Consider the following 18397-nt stretch of genomic DNA (forward strand, 5'->3'; position numbering starts at 1 on the left):
CACAAGCCCCTCTGGGTCTCCTTGTGGAGCTCATGTCACCTCCAGGTCCTTTTCTCCACCCCCCCCCCCACTTCCCACAAGACTCTCTATGCATCACCCAATGTGGCTGTGAATCTCAGCATCTATTTCAAGGTGCTGCATGGTGGAGCTTCTGAGAGGATAAATTTGCTAGGTACTGACCTCATTCTTTTTTTTTTAATGTTTCCTTTTTAGTGTATACATTTATTACACATGAATAAAATAAACTATATACAGCAGGGAAAACCCCAAGACAATCAGGAATCATATACATGTTACATTCATAAGGATTTGGCTACTTGTAGTTGGCAAACTTGAAGTAAACATCTTTCCTATCTTGTTAGGTCCAAATTTCTGAATGAAGATCAATATCTATCATTTCTCATCTCTTTTAACTTGAAACATCTATCTTGATCTAAAAACATCTTAACCCCTAACCTACTAAGCTTAATTGAAAGACTAGACTATCTGGTCTTCAACCCCATCAGAGATTTGAGAAGGAATAAAACTTAAATACCTGAGTGAACCAGAAGTGAAGACAGGTTAACTCCTGGCAACACCCAGCCTGTCTTAAAGAAGATGATGAGCATCAAAGAACCTCCTTATGGAAATGGTTTCAAATGTGGCAAACAAGCCACTGGAAAAAAAAATGTCCTTGTTTCTGCCACAGCCAGAATTCTACCTTAAAATAGGCAAGCTTAGATGCAGGCAGAGTCAATGGCTGAACTCTGCCAAGACAGGGTAAGCAAGTCCTCAACAGTTCCTGCCTCACAAATATGTCTGTCAGATATATTGGGCCAGAAGGCTGAAGATGATGCTCCAGTGTTATAAAGAATGTTGGATGACTGCTCAGGCAGCAAACTGTCTCAGTCCTTTTTTCTTTCTGACCTCATTTTTTAAACACACCCTCTCCCGACTCACAGGACCTACGTGCACATCCTTCTACAAGGCCTCTGAGCATACAGAATTGGGAAAAGCTATTTTTTAAAACCCTCTTGGATCCCTCTTTCCTTTGGGCATGCACGAACATCCCCTCTTTCATTTTGTAAGACTGACTCTTTCATCACTCTCTACCCCTCTCTGGCTCCGCCCCTTCATGGACTCCTCCATCAGGTAACGCTTCTGCGCTCCTTTGTTTTCTGTCTTCTTCAGTGAAACAGAGCTTCAGAAAGTCTCAGGCCACTGCCTCTCAGCGAAGCACCAGGCGCTTGTGAGTGTTGCTGTTAAATAACAGAATCGTTCTATCCCTGTGGAATAGCTGAGCGACTAAAGTTACTTCCTGAAGGTCACCTTGGAAGTGACAGCTGAGAGAAAGGTGTTCCCCGACTTTCTTTGCTTTTCTGCCTACGTTAGGCCATTTCTGCACGCTTTGAAGTGATCCCTATCTCTCTGAAAGCTGTCATTTCTGGTATTCCAGGGAAGTCGATATGTGTCTGTGGGATTGACACAGCTGAACCAGCTCACCTCATCCTCTGAGCAGGGTTCTCCTCTGTCACTCCTTTGGCTTCCATTTCCTTGCCTCCTGTGAAACACTAACATGCAATGCCTCTGCTAAATACACTTATAAATATGTGCGTGGCAACACTGTATGCATGACAGACCATGAAGATCACGTGATCAGAAGCTTGCTGTGGTAATTAAAGTAAAGCAACAAGGTTGATTTGGCCTTTATGATTAGCATACATGATCACAATTCTATAGCCCGGTAATTAATTAAATCACACAAATTACTATGATTAGGGTGACTTTTAGAAGCCAAACACATTTTGAGACTGTTTCATCTAAACACATTCACTAAGCATTGTGGGGGTCAGTCATCAGCAATCAAGTCTGGTCGGAAAGTATGAGAGCAGAATCAACTTCTTCCTTGCTACAGCTTGGTCCTGCCCTTGCACGGCCCTAAGATGAGTCTTTGCCTTGTTCTTAATTCTTTGGGGACAACACACTTTTTGTTGCCCTCCTTTATTTCTTATTTTATTCATCTCTTTCAATAATGTTAAGGAAGTTTTAAAATCATATTTTTGTGTTTTTTCTGTTTCTCCTTCTCTGGCTTTTCTGAGTTGATATGTATAGCTCTGTGAAATAAATTTTTGTTTCAGACAAAAATTACCTTGTAGGATTTCTGAGGGATTGACTTATTTTTTTTTTCTTTTTAGAAAAAGAAATACTGGCGAGTTAAGGAATTACTTACACAGAGTAAACTAAAAAATATATTTTACTATCAAATAGTTTGGTAAAATTTATCCTCCAAAGAAAGCAGACAATTCCCATCATTTAATTGCTACAGAATTATCATATCTTTTTAAAAATCAAAATGTCATGGGCTCAGAAAAATATGGGCAGCTAAATGTGCCTATTAGATAGTTTAAAGTAGATTTTTCTTAATCAAGCTGGGATTATCGATACAATCAAATTAAAAATTATAACTTACTTAGAAATAAATATCACTAAGTACATACTCTCTGTCAAAACCAAAGCGATACAAATGAAATCATTTAGAGGAAATTTTATTGCTTTATATAGAACTTACTAGTAAAAGAAAGACTGATAGTAAGTGGACTAATAACTTCAAGAAGTTAGACATGTGGCATAAAATAGATTCAAAATAAGTATAATAAAATCAGCTAGTACCTAATAATGTGGTGGTAAGCAAAGCATAGAATGGTAAAACATCAGCATACTCCATGCCTCTCAGCACCCCAGAGGAATTCAACTCTCTGTGTTGCCCAGATTTCCATTTTCTGGCTCTGGACACGGTTAGAAAATGGGTGCTTTGCCAGGTTCGACGTGGCTTAGGTTGGGAAACCTAACTGGGACAGAACACAAATGGATATTTGATAGACCCTGAAGGACTGGCAGGCACACAGGCAGAGAAGCTGGGCTTGGGTAGGCTGTCTTCACCTGATAAAGGACACCTGTTATACTACTGACCTGGAAACTTAGTCTGTTTTGGTTTTGTTTTTTGTTTTCCTGAACAGCACAAGGAGGAAGGGTTAGCTAGTGTCAGCTGGGGTGGTTTCTAGGGAAGCACTCTTAGGCTGTAGACATCCGAGGGGAGGAATCTATGGTTTATTCTTTCTATACGTTATTTCAACATTCTCACATGGACCAGGGTAAGGCCTTGCACTCTCCCTGGGTCTGAGGCATTGGGGTCCGTGATGTGACTATATTCATGTCAACAACACCCATTCTTTAGGGATTTTGTCTGCTCCTCACTGGTAGTATTAGCCAATGACTTTCCATCTTAAAGCTTCAGCTTTCTTATTTGGATAGCTCTAAAATGTTTCTCAGGTTTGTTCCATGTATAAAGTAATATTCTGTACACTAAACTGTTCTTCCCAACTAAGCATATTAATAAAACTTAGTAAATATACAGTTCTCCCATAAATATTAGAGGCAGAAGAAATGAAGAAGACATGAAAGGGACAATAAACCAGAGAAACTCATTCAAAGGACAAACACAACCTTTTCCATTGAACTGTATGATGAGACACATGCGCTTTGTACGGTCAATGTCCTTAGAGGTCGTTTGCTGCCATATTTTCCCCCTTGTTGCTGCAATGACGAAAACAGGCGAAATCTTATTCCTAATAATGCAACCAGACAGCACAGCTCATGGTTGCTCTATTTACAATAGCTGGACATGGAAACAGGCTAGATGCCCATCAACTGATGGATGGATAATGAAAACATGGTATATTTACACAGTGGTATATTACTCAGCTGCTCAGAAAAAAAATGGAATCTGTGGGTAAGCGGATGGAACTACAAACAGGCATTCTGAATGAGACAATATGGACTCAGGAAGATAAATGTCACACATTTCTCTCATTAGTGGATGTTAGATTTGAATTTTCAGGTGTGTGTGCTCCGTTGGGCATACCCACAGACATCAGCCAATTAGTGAAGTGCTTTCAAGAGAGGCGAGATGGAGCCAGGGGTGGTGACACATGCATGCCTTTAATCCCAGCACTTGGGAGGCAGAGGCAGGTGGATCGCTTTGAATTCGAGGCCAGCCTGGTCTACAAAGTGAGTCCAGGACAGCCAAGGCTACACAGAGAGGCCGTGTCTCAAAAATCAGAAAAACAAACAAACAAACAAACAAACAAAAAGAAGTGAGATAAAACTCAGTGATATAAAAGGACAAATGGAAATAATGGAACAGAAAGGGTTAAAGTCAGATTGAGGATGGGTGGGACAGAGTAAAGGAGAGCACACAGGGAAGGTTCAGTAATGCATTAACCTCTCTTGAGGTTGTTGGTCTGTGAGTTGTATAGACCTCTCAACTTTATAGGCTATTGTCAGTGTTATTGACTATCCTCCAGAACTTGACAGTCAGACCTTACTTCTGAAGACACTGCATACTTAAATCATACATAGAGCAGGGAGAAATCAAGCTGATACTGACCTGGACACATCATATCTACTGGTTAGCTTTCGTAGTGCTAAAAGGTGCCATACATCCTACTGGAAGAGAAAAATAACCATCTGTCTTTCCCAGCTATCAACTCTTAGGGCTACAATAATGACAAGACATGCCCACCAGCGCACCAGCGGCAGGAATACAGTGGTAGTAACCAATCACTTTCTGATTTGACTTATGGCCCGATCTACAAGATGAAGCCCATACCTAGACAGTCATAAGCTCTAGGGGAGAGCCTTGTACAGAGAGGCTTCTATTTGCAGTAGGTGGTGTAAGACAAAGACCCACAACTGATCAAAGTGGGGAGGATAAGGTCAAGCATGGTGGCGCACGCCTTTAATCCCAGCACTTGGGAGGCAGAGGCAGGTGGATTGCTATGAGTTCGAGGCCAGCCTGGTCTACAAAGCGAGTCCAGGACAGCCAAGGTTAACACAGAGAGACCCTGTTTCAAAAAACAAAACAAAACAAACAAACAAAAACAAAAAGAAAGAAAGAATGAAAGAAAGAAAGAAATAGCATATTTCTCATCCATAAATGCAATTTAATTATCACAACCACTCTTCCCAAGGCTCAAGGATCATTGCGTAAGAAAAGGCTGAGAGAATGTAGGAGCAGAGACATGGATATCTACAAGGGTACAGTATTTTCCTGAACACAGCAGGGCGGTTGCACGTATGAACTCACAGTGGTTGTGACAGGATACAAAGCCCCATGCCAGCTAAAGCTCTGCAAAATCCTAGCATGAAGAGGAGAGATGGGCACTAAGTCCTACAACTACATGAGGAGCTATTGGCAAATGAACGCTTCCAAGAGAGCAAGAGTCAATTTTCTTTAAGTGCGTACCCCTTGGTACATCCACTATGCTCTAGTAAAAGGCTACATGTTCAAGAATATATGCTCAGCACGAATTGGACGACATGGTTTACAATAGAAGAAAATACAGAGTTGGGCAGATAAGGAATTGAAAAAGAATCTGGGAAAAGTTGGGGGGTGAGTATGATTAAATCAAATGGAATGGAACTCTCAAATAACTAAGGAAATAAAAAGGGGTATTATTCTTCATTTTGTATCCCATAAAATATACTGATTCTATTTCTATCACCTCTGGAAAAGAAAAAACAAGCAGCCATTAAGTGCAACTCTGGAAGAAGTCGGGAAGTGGTTTGGAAAAAGCACGAATGTCTGACTCATGTTTGTGCACAAACTCGCCTTTCAGCATCTGCCCACTGAGGTTTCAGTGGTGGGCAAGGTCATAAAAGGCTTGGCCACAGGGACTCATTTATGCGATTTTGAACCAAAAATTAGAACCAACACGCTCAGACACTAGCTAAAAGGACTGTTTTGAGGGACCACAAAGCACACAGTTCAGTTCAAAATCACTGGCAAGGAAATTCAGGAAACAGCGATTTGGTAAAAAAAAAAAAAAATGATACTGTTGGTATGTAAATTATTTCCAGAGAGGTCAATTTTCATGGAACAATTACTGCCTTTTGAGCAACTGAATACTATTTACGCCTTTCTCTGCCTTTCATAATTCTGGGCCCCCTCAGAGGCCTCTGTGTTAATTTGCTTGCTCACATGATCCAGGTTCATGATCCTGTGATTGTAAATTACGTAAAAAGAATATGAGCACATTGGGAACTAGGAGGCCTGGCATCCATAGGTGACTGTTCAGACACTGAACAAATTGGACATTTGTTTCAATTTAAATTAATCTCATTCCACTAAGTTCCATTGTTTTCTCTGTAAATTAAGGAGGGTAGTCTGCAGTAATGGTTTTGAGTCAGGGTAAGACAATTAAAAGGTGGGAAGAAAATATTAGAATTTAAAATTTTTAACAATAACATATATATATATGTTCTTATGAGCAACAAACAAAAGTAGGTGGCACACGATGTGCTTATTTATATTTTAGCCTTTAAGGGTCAAGGGGTTCTGGCAAGCACTGCTGTATGTAGGTAACTTCTAAGCATCCTTAACTTGGAGCATCTGTGTTAGGAACACAATAGTTCTCACATTGGATGGAAGGGTTGCATGGGGCCCTACAGAGGCACATTGACTTCCTGTCCAACTACTTATCCTCAAGAGCTGTGTCCACTACTTTTCTCTCTGTATTATCTCCAACCTATAATAGTGCCTGGAAGATAGTAGGTTCCCAAATGCTTGTTTCTCAAATTAGTTCCTCTCTATTTAAGAAAATGCTCATTTACGTTGAAAAGGGAACCTGGGGTGAGGAGTCCTACCCTCCCATACAAATAAATGTCTATGAGGATTGGTTAGTAATATGGTCCATTTCCCCTTATATTTAACTGTCTCATTCAAGTCTATTATCCCAACCAGTGACAACATTATCCATAGCCCTTTTCTCATTAGAAGCCGATAAGGCCTTCATATACGGAAGCATAGAAATAAATGTCTGTCACATAGAGCATGATTTTCTTCGACATTAAATGCAGACTTGAGGGGGTTTCTAAAATTAGAGAATATTGCATTTTTAGGCAGAGAATATTGATTACATTATGAGAACACAGAAAGAGTAAGAAAGAAAACAACGTGTTGTGTTCTTACACAGTCCTCTGAGGGTTTCAAGGTTGATGGGTTTTTTTTTTTCCATGCTACTCATTTCTTTATTCCTGATCCAGCAGAAGGAGCCATTCTGACAGGTTTGCTACACTACTGAGAGGAAACCTGGAACTGACAAGTCATAGATTTAAAAGAATGGGAAACTCCTTCAGGAAATCTGAAGGAATCTCGGTTTCCAAAGTGTGCGTTTACTGTCACACTCCCCATGTTAGCCGCTGGGTCAGATTGGTCAGGAGTCTGTGGGATGTAAGAGGGAACCAGCCTAAACCTATGTTCTCATTGCTGACTTCTCTGCTGCAGACACCATATGCATTTCAGAATCATTCGTGTGTAGGTTGCAAAGTTTTAAATTTTCTACTAAGTACCACGCCGTGGTACACACACCCAACTCTATCAGGGTAAGAAAATTTTTTAAATTTTAATTTTATTAATTTATTCAGATTACAACTCAATTGTTATCCTATCACTTGTATCTTCCTGTTCCTCCTACTTTCCTACTTTCCTTCCTGTTCCTTCCTACTTTCACCCTATTCCTCTTTCCTAGGTCTAAGACCGAGGGGGACCTCCTCCCCCACTATATGGTCATAGGCTATCAGGTTTCATCTTGGTAGCCTGCTTATTCTTTCTTGGAGTGCCATCAGGCCTTCCCACCAGGGGGAGGTGGTCGAACATGGGGCACCATAGATCATGTCAGTGTCAGTCCCCGCTCTCCACATAACTACGGAGAATGTCCTGTCCATTGGCCAGATCAGATTAGAGGCTCAATGTTTATTACTTGTGTTGTCCTTGGTTAGTGCAAAACTTTGAGCAGACCCACTCATAATGTTCTTCTTGTAGGTTTCTAGGACCCTCTGGGTCCTTCTATTTCCTCATCTCCTAGAAGAAATGTTTTACTAATGTACTAGCGGATACTTTTTATAGGTTAACTTGATGGCTGGGGATGGAGACTTCTGACATTTTGTCTAAGGATTTGGCACATCATTGCCCTTAGCCCACCTGCCTGCCCATCTCCTTAGATTCAGTGAACACAATTACAGCGTGAGAGCTGGGATTTCTAATACGTAATCACACCTATCAGCTGGAGATGGCTGTCTGTCCCACGCTGGTAGAATCCTGCTGGCCCTTAAGTGAACTAAGTGTTGTCAGTGAGCGTTGGTGACAATTGCCAGTCTTAGAGAATCCAGCATCACCTGGAAGAAGGGCCTCTGGGAAGGCCTCCGGGAGGTTCTCCTTGATCACATCAGTAATGGTTGAAGACCTGCTTGGCAGTGGGCAGGGCCGCTGCCTGACAGGAAGGAGCTCCTGGCTTGCAATAGAGAGAGAAGGCAAGCTAAGCACTAGCATGCATTCCCTGTTCTAGTCTGTGTCACGTGATCAGCTGCTTTGAAGCTCCTGCCGCCTTGACTTCCCCACCGGACTGTACCTTGAGCTGCGAGCTAAACTAACCCTTTCCCTGCCTTAAATTGCTTTTGTCAAGAGTATTTATCACAGCGCCAGGAAGAGAAACGGAGAGTGTATTTCCCCATACTGTTTTAGTGAATGAGGCTGCCGATGCGCGCATTCGGAAATATCTTTGACTACTTTTCCTCCGTCACCTGCGGACTGGTTATTTGTGTCGCACTCTCTGAGAATTTTTATACTTCCATGCAGAAAATAGTTCTCAAGAATTCATTTTATCTTTTTTTCTTCTTCTTCTTCACTTTGCCTCCTGACACTCATGGTGAAGAAGGGTAGGTATAAGACCGTCTATGACTTCAGTTGCTTGTGTAAGTGGTTTGGGTGTTGGTATGAGGGGCCATTTGGTTGGAGAAAGTGCAGGCGTGTGCTACACTAGGAGGAGGTGTGTACCGCCTTTGTTTGCTAGCCTGCACCGTGGTGTGCTTGCCCATGGTTCAGTGTGTTGGTAACTAGTCTCACTGGGTCCTTGTTTCTCTAGCCTGAAGGCATCTACCATTTTGAGCCTTCTTTGTAAACACTCATCCTTATCTGTCGATGAGTCTTGTCCACATGAGGTTTATATCGTCCTGTCGGTGAGAAGCCAAGGTCAGTGTTGAGCAAAGATGGGCTGGGCAGATTTCTTTTGAAAAACAGCTCGAAGGAAGACCCTCGGGACAATTTGGTTACGGGGCACCATAAATATTATAGCCCAGCCAGGCCATACAACACGTCAGAGGCAAGCCGAATGGGACGCATTGGCTTCTAAGCTGAAAGCTTTCTTTAGAATTTTCAACCCGTGTTTGCCAATCTGCGAGGTGGTAAAGATGAGAGGCGACGACGAGCCAAGTCGCAGAGATCAGGCCGAGTCTCAACATGTCAGGAGAAGTCGCTGCAAACAGCGGGGAGATGTGTTTTCTTCATTATTGTGAAAGAGAAGAGGCGTCCCCGGGTTCCCTTGTCACTCCACAAAGGCCTTTCACAAACGGGCCTGACATGTGTCGTTGCCTCTTCCTCACCAGGCAGTGTAATTAGGGCTGGAGACTGCACACCAACAGCATCACGTGGGTGACAACATAGACATGACTTCACTGCTGCGTTCCACACATGTGCCAAGTGCACCTTTGTTTCACTTCTTGGCCAGTTCTCCCAGTGAACAAACAAGATCAGGACTTATATTAACCTTTCTCTGGTTGTTTACTTATTTTTTTTTTTAACAGAGCCTTTATTCCCTAGGCTCAGACTTCAAGGCTTAGCAATCAAGGCTAGTTTCCTTCACATTTTACAAGTTTATTTTCTTAGATGGAAACCATTCTAAGCTGAATAAACAGTGAGATATATTGTTTAAATTTTGTGTGAGAGAGTGAGGTCTGTCAATCCCCTCCCTCTTTCCTCCCGTGGCTATAAAATAGGCCTCAGGAATCTAAAAATGGAAGCTGCATTTATTACAGCAGTTCCTGGGAGTGGAGACTCATTATACACCGTGTCAATATTGCTGTTAGAAATCACCCACTTTGGTATTTAATGACAGTCCTGAAAGTTTGCTTCTGGCAAAAACTGGACCCCCCAAAGTCTCAGCTGGGGAAAAAAAAAGATTATAAAAATGAATTTTCAAATAACCTTTCCAGCGGTGAGTTTTGGTTATCTTCATAAACTGAGCATCAGCTCCTACGACAGGACTCAGTTTCATTAGGGATTATGTTATACATAATGCTGCTGAATTATTTTCGATATTCAATGTAAAGTAATGGCCCAGTAACCTAAGGACTTTAAAAAAGTAGGTCTCCGGCTGGGGAGATCTCTACTGATCAGAAGTCATAGATAAAGGTATACCAGAAGTCTCTTGGAGAGAAGACTTCAAGGGCCTCCATTTCCTCCAAAGCCACATACAGTATATGTGCAGAATCCTCCACTGGAAACTAATGAAATCACTTCGCTTTAGCAGTAAAGAAATATGAAGCAATTAAAAGAACGGCTTGTTCCACACACCCCCACCTCCTACCCCCCCCCCCCCGAGTCAGCAGGAGAGCCAGAAGCCAATGGCTGCTCCCTCCACAGCTGGCTATGAGAGCCGGACACACACACACACACACACACACACACACACACACACACACACACAGCCTTATAAATTCTTTCTTCCTGGGTACTCCTTGCTGTGAAAAAAAATCCCTGATGTCCATTTCAATGTGCACACTCTCCTCCCCGAGGAAGACTTTTCATTTGCACTTTATATCTGTCCAATCGTCTTAAGTAAGCCTCTCCAACTGCACTTGTAGTATTTGCAGTTGGCAGGAAGATTAGACTTCTCGGGGCCCAGAAATGCCTCCCTTCGTTTGCATGTCTAAAAGCCACTTGCTTCCTGCAAAACCAGGGTCCTTCTGCCTGACTACTGAACACTTGCAGGTGCAGTTTCCAAGAGACTGAGAGGAGGCGGTGGCAAATATGGCCCTTGAAGTAAAAGATGATGAAAATAAATCAAATGATCATCATCAAATTAGTCCCGACTGAAGTGGAAGCTGGAGACATGGCAGCGAGAAAGGCCCCATCCCCACCGCAGCACACACGGCGGATCTAATAAAAAGCCGCCATGACGAGGATAACGAACACCATGCAAACCATCTTGAAAAGCTCGATGTTTCCTGTTTGTTTGCTTGTCTCTAAGTATGCACCTGGCATAAGACGGCCCCAAGTACTCTTGTCTCAAGGCTGTGCTGCCTTTGAATCCTATTTCCTTCCTGGTCTGTCATCAACTTGCGGTTTCCTTTGGGGGAATAGCTATGTAGATCTTTATTTCCTTGATCTCATTTAGCCTTCTTGGTAAGCAATCAAAACAGACCCTGGCACCAGGGCTGTGCCAGGGCTCTGTGTGACAATGTCAGGGCTCTGTGTGACAATGCCAGGGCTCTGCTCACAGGAGCGAAGAGAAGGTCTTAACAAGGTACTGTTATTGCAAAGAACAGGTGCCAACAGTTATGAATCTTCCCATCCCTCTCTTATGAGTCCCATTCCAGGGAAAGTGTCTGGTGGACCTTAACTCCAGAAGCTGTCAATTATTTGTGTGTGTGTGTGTGTGTGTGTGTGTGAAACACATTACTTTAGATACTATTATTCATATTATCCAATGGAATGGGGCTGGGGGAGGCGGGGCTGTGGTTCCTTAATTAACACTGGGATATTTCTACCAGTGGAAGTGAGGATGGGTGGTGGACAGACAGACAGACCAGCACGTGTTTACATTGCTCTAGACTAGGCTATTTTCCTGTCCACATCTCTTTTTGTTTGTTTTTTGATTTTTGATTTTTTCAAGACAGGGTTTCTCTGTGTAACATAACAGCCCTAGCTGTCCTGGAGCTCGCTCTGTAGACCGGGCTTGCCTCAAACTCACAAAGATCCACCTGCTTCTGCCTCCTAAGTACTGGGATTAAAAGCTGTGCTTCACCACCGCCTGGCTCTGTCCACATCTCTTAATTTTTTGCTTAACCAGTATGGAAGTCAAGTTACAGATTAATGAAATTCATGATGACCATTAACTTGACCTATATATCTGCTCTGGGATAGCATGACCAGCGGCCAGGAAGGAACTATAGGAGTTCTGTAAGGTACAGGAGCACAGGGGCGCTTGATACTCTGTCACAGAGTCTGTGGTGTAGAGTTGGGAACTTTGATTCTATAGTGAGCTGTACTCATGTATTCAAGACTCAAAAAATAAGTATCCAGGCTTGAGAGGCTCCCTCAGTGTGTAGAGTGAGGACCTGATTTCAGTGCCACAGAACCCATCAGTAAAAACAAACTGGGGACAGCAGCATGTGCCTGTAATCTTAGTGTTGAGTAGGTGGAGACAGGGCAATCAGTAGGAATTGCTGGCCGGTCAATCTGGCCAGAGAGCTAAGTTCTAGGGTCAGTGAGAAATCCTGTCTTAAAACAGTAGAGAGCTAGTGATTGAAGAAGACACCTTATCTTGAATCAATCTCTGGATCACACACATACATGTGCATACAAACACACACACATAAACACATGCACTCACACATGCATACATGTTCACACACATGAATGCATGCACACACACATACATGCACACACACACACACATACACACACACACACACACACACACACACACACACACACACACATTAAATTACAGACTGAGTGCCTGGGATGCTTCAGCCTTGCCTTTGTGAACCTGTTAATCTACTGTAACATCTGTCCTTCAAGCACATATCAGGTCAGCACTATATTTCAGAACCACGAAGAGTAAGGGAAGTTAAGGTAGCAAGATCTAGACGCAGATGGACAGGCAGGTCTCCGTTCATTACAGAACCCTGCATCGTAAAATAGCTGAAGAGATACTTAAGAGTAATTTGTAAGTCTAATGGGAAGATAACCATAAAATTTTACTGAGGGTCATAAAATGGGCTTAAATAAATAGACATAATTCTCAAATTATTTTCTGTTTGGAGCATATCATTATTTTCAATTCGTTTAGAATTGTAAATATATGAGCACTATAAATAGCAAGGGGCCTTTAAATTGAGGACAAAATGTAGGAGATTGATCTATAGGAGATATACGTCTCTCTATCTATGACATTTATTTTATTATATTGTATTTTATGTGTATGGGTGTCCTGCCTTCATGTATGTTTGTCTGTGCACTACATGTTTGAAGTGCCTCTAAAAGCTAGAAGTGGGCATTGGAACCCCTGGAGTTGGAGTTGGAAGTGGTTGTCCGCCACCATGTGGGTGCCGAGGATCAAAGCCTCTGGGAGGGTAGTCAGTGCTCTTCACCACTGAGGCTCCTCTCCAGCCCCGCTCTGTTGCATAGTAAGATAAACTATGAAGCTGAAATCACTTAAGGAGTAACGATCAAAAGCTAACTGAACAACAGGAATCCCAGAACATACACACAACACCCATGAATACACAGATAGATTTAAATCCATGGGTCGTTAGAACAAGTGCTTTACCGTCTGGGAAGGAAGTCAAATCCCTGTTCTACCTGACAAATAAAGCCAAACCGCTATTACAATAAAGCGTATATTTTCATTAAAGACATGTGTAGGTCCTGTAGAAAGGCAATGTACTTATTCAAAACTTGAAAGTGTTTATAGTGACCATATTACTTGATACAAACAAGCGAAATGTTACATATTTCAAAAGGAAAAGGAAAAGGGGGCTGGCGAGAAGATTCCATGACTAATAGACTTGCTGAACAAGCTTGAGGACGAGAGTTCAGACCCCCAGTCCTCATGTAAATGTCAACCCATTCGTCATCCCATCACTTGGAAGTTGGGAAAGTCATCTGTGAGGACTGGCTAGCTAGACCAGCTAAATCAGTGAGCTATGGGTTCATCAAGGACCCTGCTTCAATGTATACAGAACCTCTGGCCTTCACATTTATGAGCGTCACATAAGTACATGGAAACACACACATACATGCACACTCAACACGTATACAATGAAATAAAATGGCACCAATTGAAGAGGGATTATAGAACACATGACAAACGTCAGCTTAATTTTCTTGAAAGAGAACAATGAAAAAAAAAAAAACACGGGAAGATGAGGCTTTGAAGAAGACGGAAGGACAAAGAGCCTGAAGGGCAGCTCGGCAAAGAAGAGATGCTGATAAGCAACAGCGGGCCATTAGGATGCTTTTGTTCAGTAAGAGGGGAGTACAGAGAGAAGTAGAACTCGACCATCAGCTCAGTGTGTCTAATAGGTTGATGCTCTGCATAAACTCCCATATTGGCTGCAGCACAGGGGGATATGGCTTTTACAGAAGACAACTAGGACAGCTCCCCAGGAACTTAAATAAAATCCATATGCCTAGCTATAAGGATTATTACCTCAAAAATATTAATGTTAAAAAGTATAAACAACTGAAGATCTTGACAGAATAAGTTAAGGTAAATGTATGTGCCATAGTATTGAGTGGCATAAAAAGCATTTGTTATAAAAACTGTTGAGTGAGAAAAGCAAGTTATTACTTTTCTAATTACATATCTAAATTATGATCGTGTATATTTAAGTCCATATTCAATTGGTTGCATGTGAATGTAAATTTATGTGTGCATATATTTTATTAAATGGACTTAGTAGAATATTGTAAGTAGGAAGTAATGATACAAGTTATTTCTAACTTTGTTTCCTTCTGTGAATGTATATTCCCTAAAATTTCTACAGTAAATGTGTTTTTATAAAAGTAAGCAAAAAATGAAATGAAAATTTGTATGTAATATCAAACATGCTATATTCAAAGGGGCAGAAATCTATTTTCAAAGCCAATTCTTCTGTGAAAACTGAACTCATAGAACCTACAAAAGAGATAAAGTAGGCATGGAAGGCTCTCAGGCCAGCTTCCAGGACAATGTCCCTGAGGAGCCACTTGGTAATGCCCAGGCTCAGGGAGTCTTTCTAGGTAAAGGTGGCACATGGGTACTCTGTCCAGGTCCTGCATGCTGCCTGTCAGTGTGCCAGTCAAGCAAGCCTCCATGGCTGCCGGGCTCAATCATTTCTTCGCTCATTCTATTTTAAACCCTACTGTATTCAATGCTGCCTATGCCTTTGGTAGGCAGTTTTTAAAAGGTCTTTAGGTTTTATCACTGTACCATGGTAATTTACTTGTGCTCTAGCATGGCATCATTACAATGAGATGATCTTGAAGAACTGCATTGGATATCCGACCCTCAGACTTCATCAAAGGTGAGTATGAGAGATGGCTATGAAGAACAAGTCTCCAACTTGCCCCCAAAATATTATTAAAGACGTTTCCATTCTTGATGTTCATACTATCTATATTATACTGATAAAAATCTCCTAAAATTTTAGCTGCACCCCCTAAAAATGTTTGCCCATTTTGAAAAATGAGTGTGACTTTGCCTGACAAGGCTGTCTGAGTCCTGGACTAATCAACACGCTCTTTTGACTTTGGCTTCTAGAGAGCTCAGAGGCATGCATATTGCCAAACCATAGCAACACACAGCTGCCTAATTCTGCAGAAACACTCTATCCCAGAACACGAATGTTTATTCTCAACTAAGAGGTCCCATGATATGCATGGCTTGTATTATGGGTTGTCACAAATCCAATTTGGAAATAGGCAAGGATTGAATAACAAATAAACACATAAGTGACTTGGACTGGCCAGGCTTGGCCTTTGGCAATAGGAAATGCTCGTGCCTCGCTGGGTTTGAATCAAATGCCTCTTAGGCATGTTGCCTCAATCTGGAACACTGCTCAGGAAAGCCTGCTGCTAGGCATAGCTATAGACATTGATTTGGACCTTCCTGCTACAGCTCATCTTGTGAGGCTGCCTCCTTAATCCTCAGGTGTCCACTAAGGGAATCAGTTTGAAAAGGCTGGTGAAAGAGCAAGGCAAGAAGAGCCACCATGTAGAATTTCCTGTGGACTGTAGCCTTGGAAGTGGTTTCTAGAACAAGACTTTATTGCAGGATATTTGATCACACTGTGAACCTCAAGATTGTGCTGTTTACTGGAAAAAAACCCTGTTTCTAGTTATGGTGAGGCTCAGCCCTAGCGCACACCTTTAATCCAAGAGCTTTCTGTCTGAGTGTTGTAACCAGAACTAATAAAGCTAACCCTAGGTCAAGAGGCAAAGCAAGCAACCAGTTGACAGGAAGTTCACATAGGGAAAAACATAGAGACTGAGAGGAAGTCAGGAGGACTGATGGGATGTGGAAGGGGAAAAAATCAGTTTGAGGTGTTTTATTTGTTTGTTTGTTTGTTTTAGTTTTTTTGTTTTTTTTTTTAATGTTTTTTGGGGGAGAGTTTTTTTTTTGCTTTTGTTTGTTTTGTTTTTGTTTGAGATTGCGTGGGGAAGGAGGTTTCTTTTCTCTTTTGGGATGTCAGCTAAGGAGGAAGGCCAGCTGGGTGCTTTCTCTGCCTCTCTGAGCTAGCAGGCTTTCAGCCCAACATCTGGCTGCTGAATCTTTGTCAGTAAAATAGAACAGTTGAGATTTTGTTTAAAAAAAAAACAACGTTTAGCACTTAATTGAATTGGACCCCGAAATAGAAAGTATTCATTTTTAGAAGTGGACCCGTTTTAGGTATGTTTATGTGTACAAACGCATGTCTGTATTGCAATATACTTCTTAAGCCTTCTGGAAGGTCAAGTAATTTTACTGTTAGCATTATGCGGATAATTTCACAAGTACAGAATAGGGAGCAGAATATGAAGGAAGGGGAAACAGTATTTTTGAATAGCTAATATAAGAGGTGGCCTACATCAACATAAAAGTCTGTGCATTGCAATAATCTGGGCACCCAGGGAGGTGGAATCTGGTGGTACAGTCTTGAGTTGAGTGTCATGAGAATTTTCAAGACAACTTTCCAGCTAGAAGCCTATGGGAATGCAGGGCCCATGAGGCTTTGCAGTGTTTCAGGTCAGTTTATCCATTTTTCATCATGTTAAAACATTGTGTGCGACAGTAATCAGGCAGACGTGACCAGCCCAACAGCAAATGGACAAGGCAGGCTAATGGCACCCAATGTCCACCCTCTCTTGAAGGTTAGCCTGCTCTCCCACAGTGAAGGTTCATTTGGCATGGGACTTCTTAAGCATTTGGATTTTAGTTCTCTGGCTTTAAATCTCAGCATCCCTGCTCACTACACAGTGAACTGGGATGCCTCTTCTTTTCGAGTCTTTCCGTAGATTAATGAGATAATCTGGGACAGGTAGTAAACTGGTTTGTGGAGCATCCTCGGTGAGTGTCGCTTTTAATTGCTCTTTAGGTTCTTCATCTATTAGACTGAAAACACCCCAAGGTCTTACTATGGGTAATGGCATTGTACAGCATCTCACTACCTGCTTGTCAGTTAATGTGGTGGGGAGATAAGAGCCTAGGACTGAACCACAAAGAGATGCAGGAGGTCAGGATGAAGATCCCTGCTGACATGGAAGGCACCCAATTTTTACAGCCACCCCAGTGCAAGCCCTGCAGTGACAGACCAGGACTTTGGTTGACCCAAAGATCCATGGAATCTTAAGACAATATTCCCTGGATCAATCTCAGAGGACTCTGTAGACTTTGTGCTGTATGGAACGCTAGACTGTAAAGCCCTTCCCTCTCATTCCCACCTTCCACTTTTGTCTTCCCCTTTTGCCCAGGCCATCATGCAAAGATTATGAACATTGATGTGTGTGAGATGTACACACCCTGGAGAGGCTGCCCCCAGCGGAGCCTGTGGAGGGCCCCTGAGAAGCCAGCGAGGCTGGGTGTGTGTATCCTTTCACACACAGTGCATGCAGTCTTTCATTTGTGAAGTCATCCATCATAACTACAAGCCAGTCCTTTCAACATGCCCTCCTTGTCCAATAGGGAGACAAGAACATTTTGAAATCATTCCGTTAAACTATTTTGCACAAAGTTGATGAATTATTATTTTTATTATTATTATTATTTCTCCCCGGGGGAGCCCTGCAGTGGCTGGCTCTGATAGCATCTGTTTACCTCACTGTTTAAGAGAGACTTCATCTCCCCTCCTGCTGGGCTGGGGAGAGTACACGCCGACACACACACACACACACACACAACAACTCACATTCACAGGTCTTGCTCACACTGCAGCAGGAAGAACTGACCTGTTAAGCCGGCGGCCTCTGCAGACAGGAAGGCACTCCAAGAAAGGAGGAAAAACAGGCCTGTTTCCAGCATCGGGAACTCACAGAGCTTGGTAAATTTGGTCAAGTGGCAAGATGTGTTAAGGAAAACAACTGTTTTTTTACAAATATATATATATTTATATATATATATAAAACTAAATCTCCCTGTTGGCTAAGAGGAATGGGTTTGGTGATGACAGTCACAGAGTAAAAGGCTGTTTCTTCATAGCTGAGTAGGTGTAGCACACAGGCAGGCCCCAAGAAGAGCAGCATAGCTTCACTGCAGGCTGAACACACCAATAAAAATTC

At 42.2% G+C, this 18397-nt stretch overlaps 1 protein-coding gene across 1 annotated transcript in view; it reads right to left on the reverse strand.

The window, feature by feature from the left end:
• Positions 1-18397, reverse strand: part of SLC9A9 (solute carrier family 9 member A9) — a 550188-nt gene that overhangs the window by 281014 nt on the left and 250777 nt on the right. Inside the window, exon 8 of the mRNA XM_084751783.1 lies at positions 18068-18173. Coding sequence (XP_084607909.1) covers positions 18068-18173 — 106 coding nt within the window. The remainder of the gene's footprint in view (positions 1-18067; positions 18174-18397) is intronic.

Source organism: Acomys minous (assembly GCF_964271855.1).
Source record: "Acomys minous genome assembly, chromosome: 13".
NCBI classification, from domain to species: domain Eukaryota; kingdom Metazoa; phylum Chordata; class Mammalia; order Rodentia; family Muridae; genus Acomys; species Acomys minous.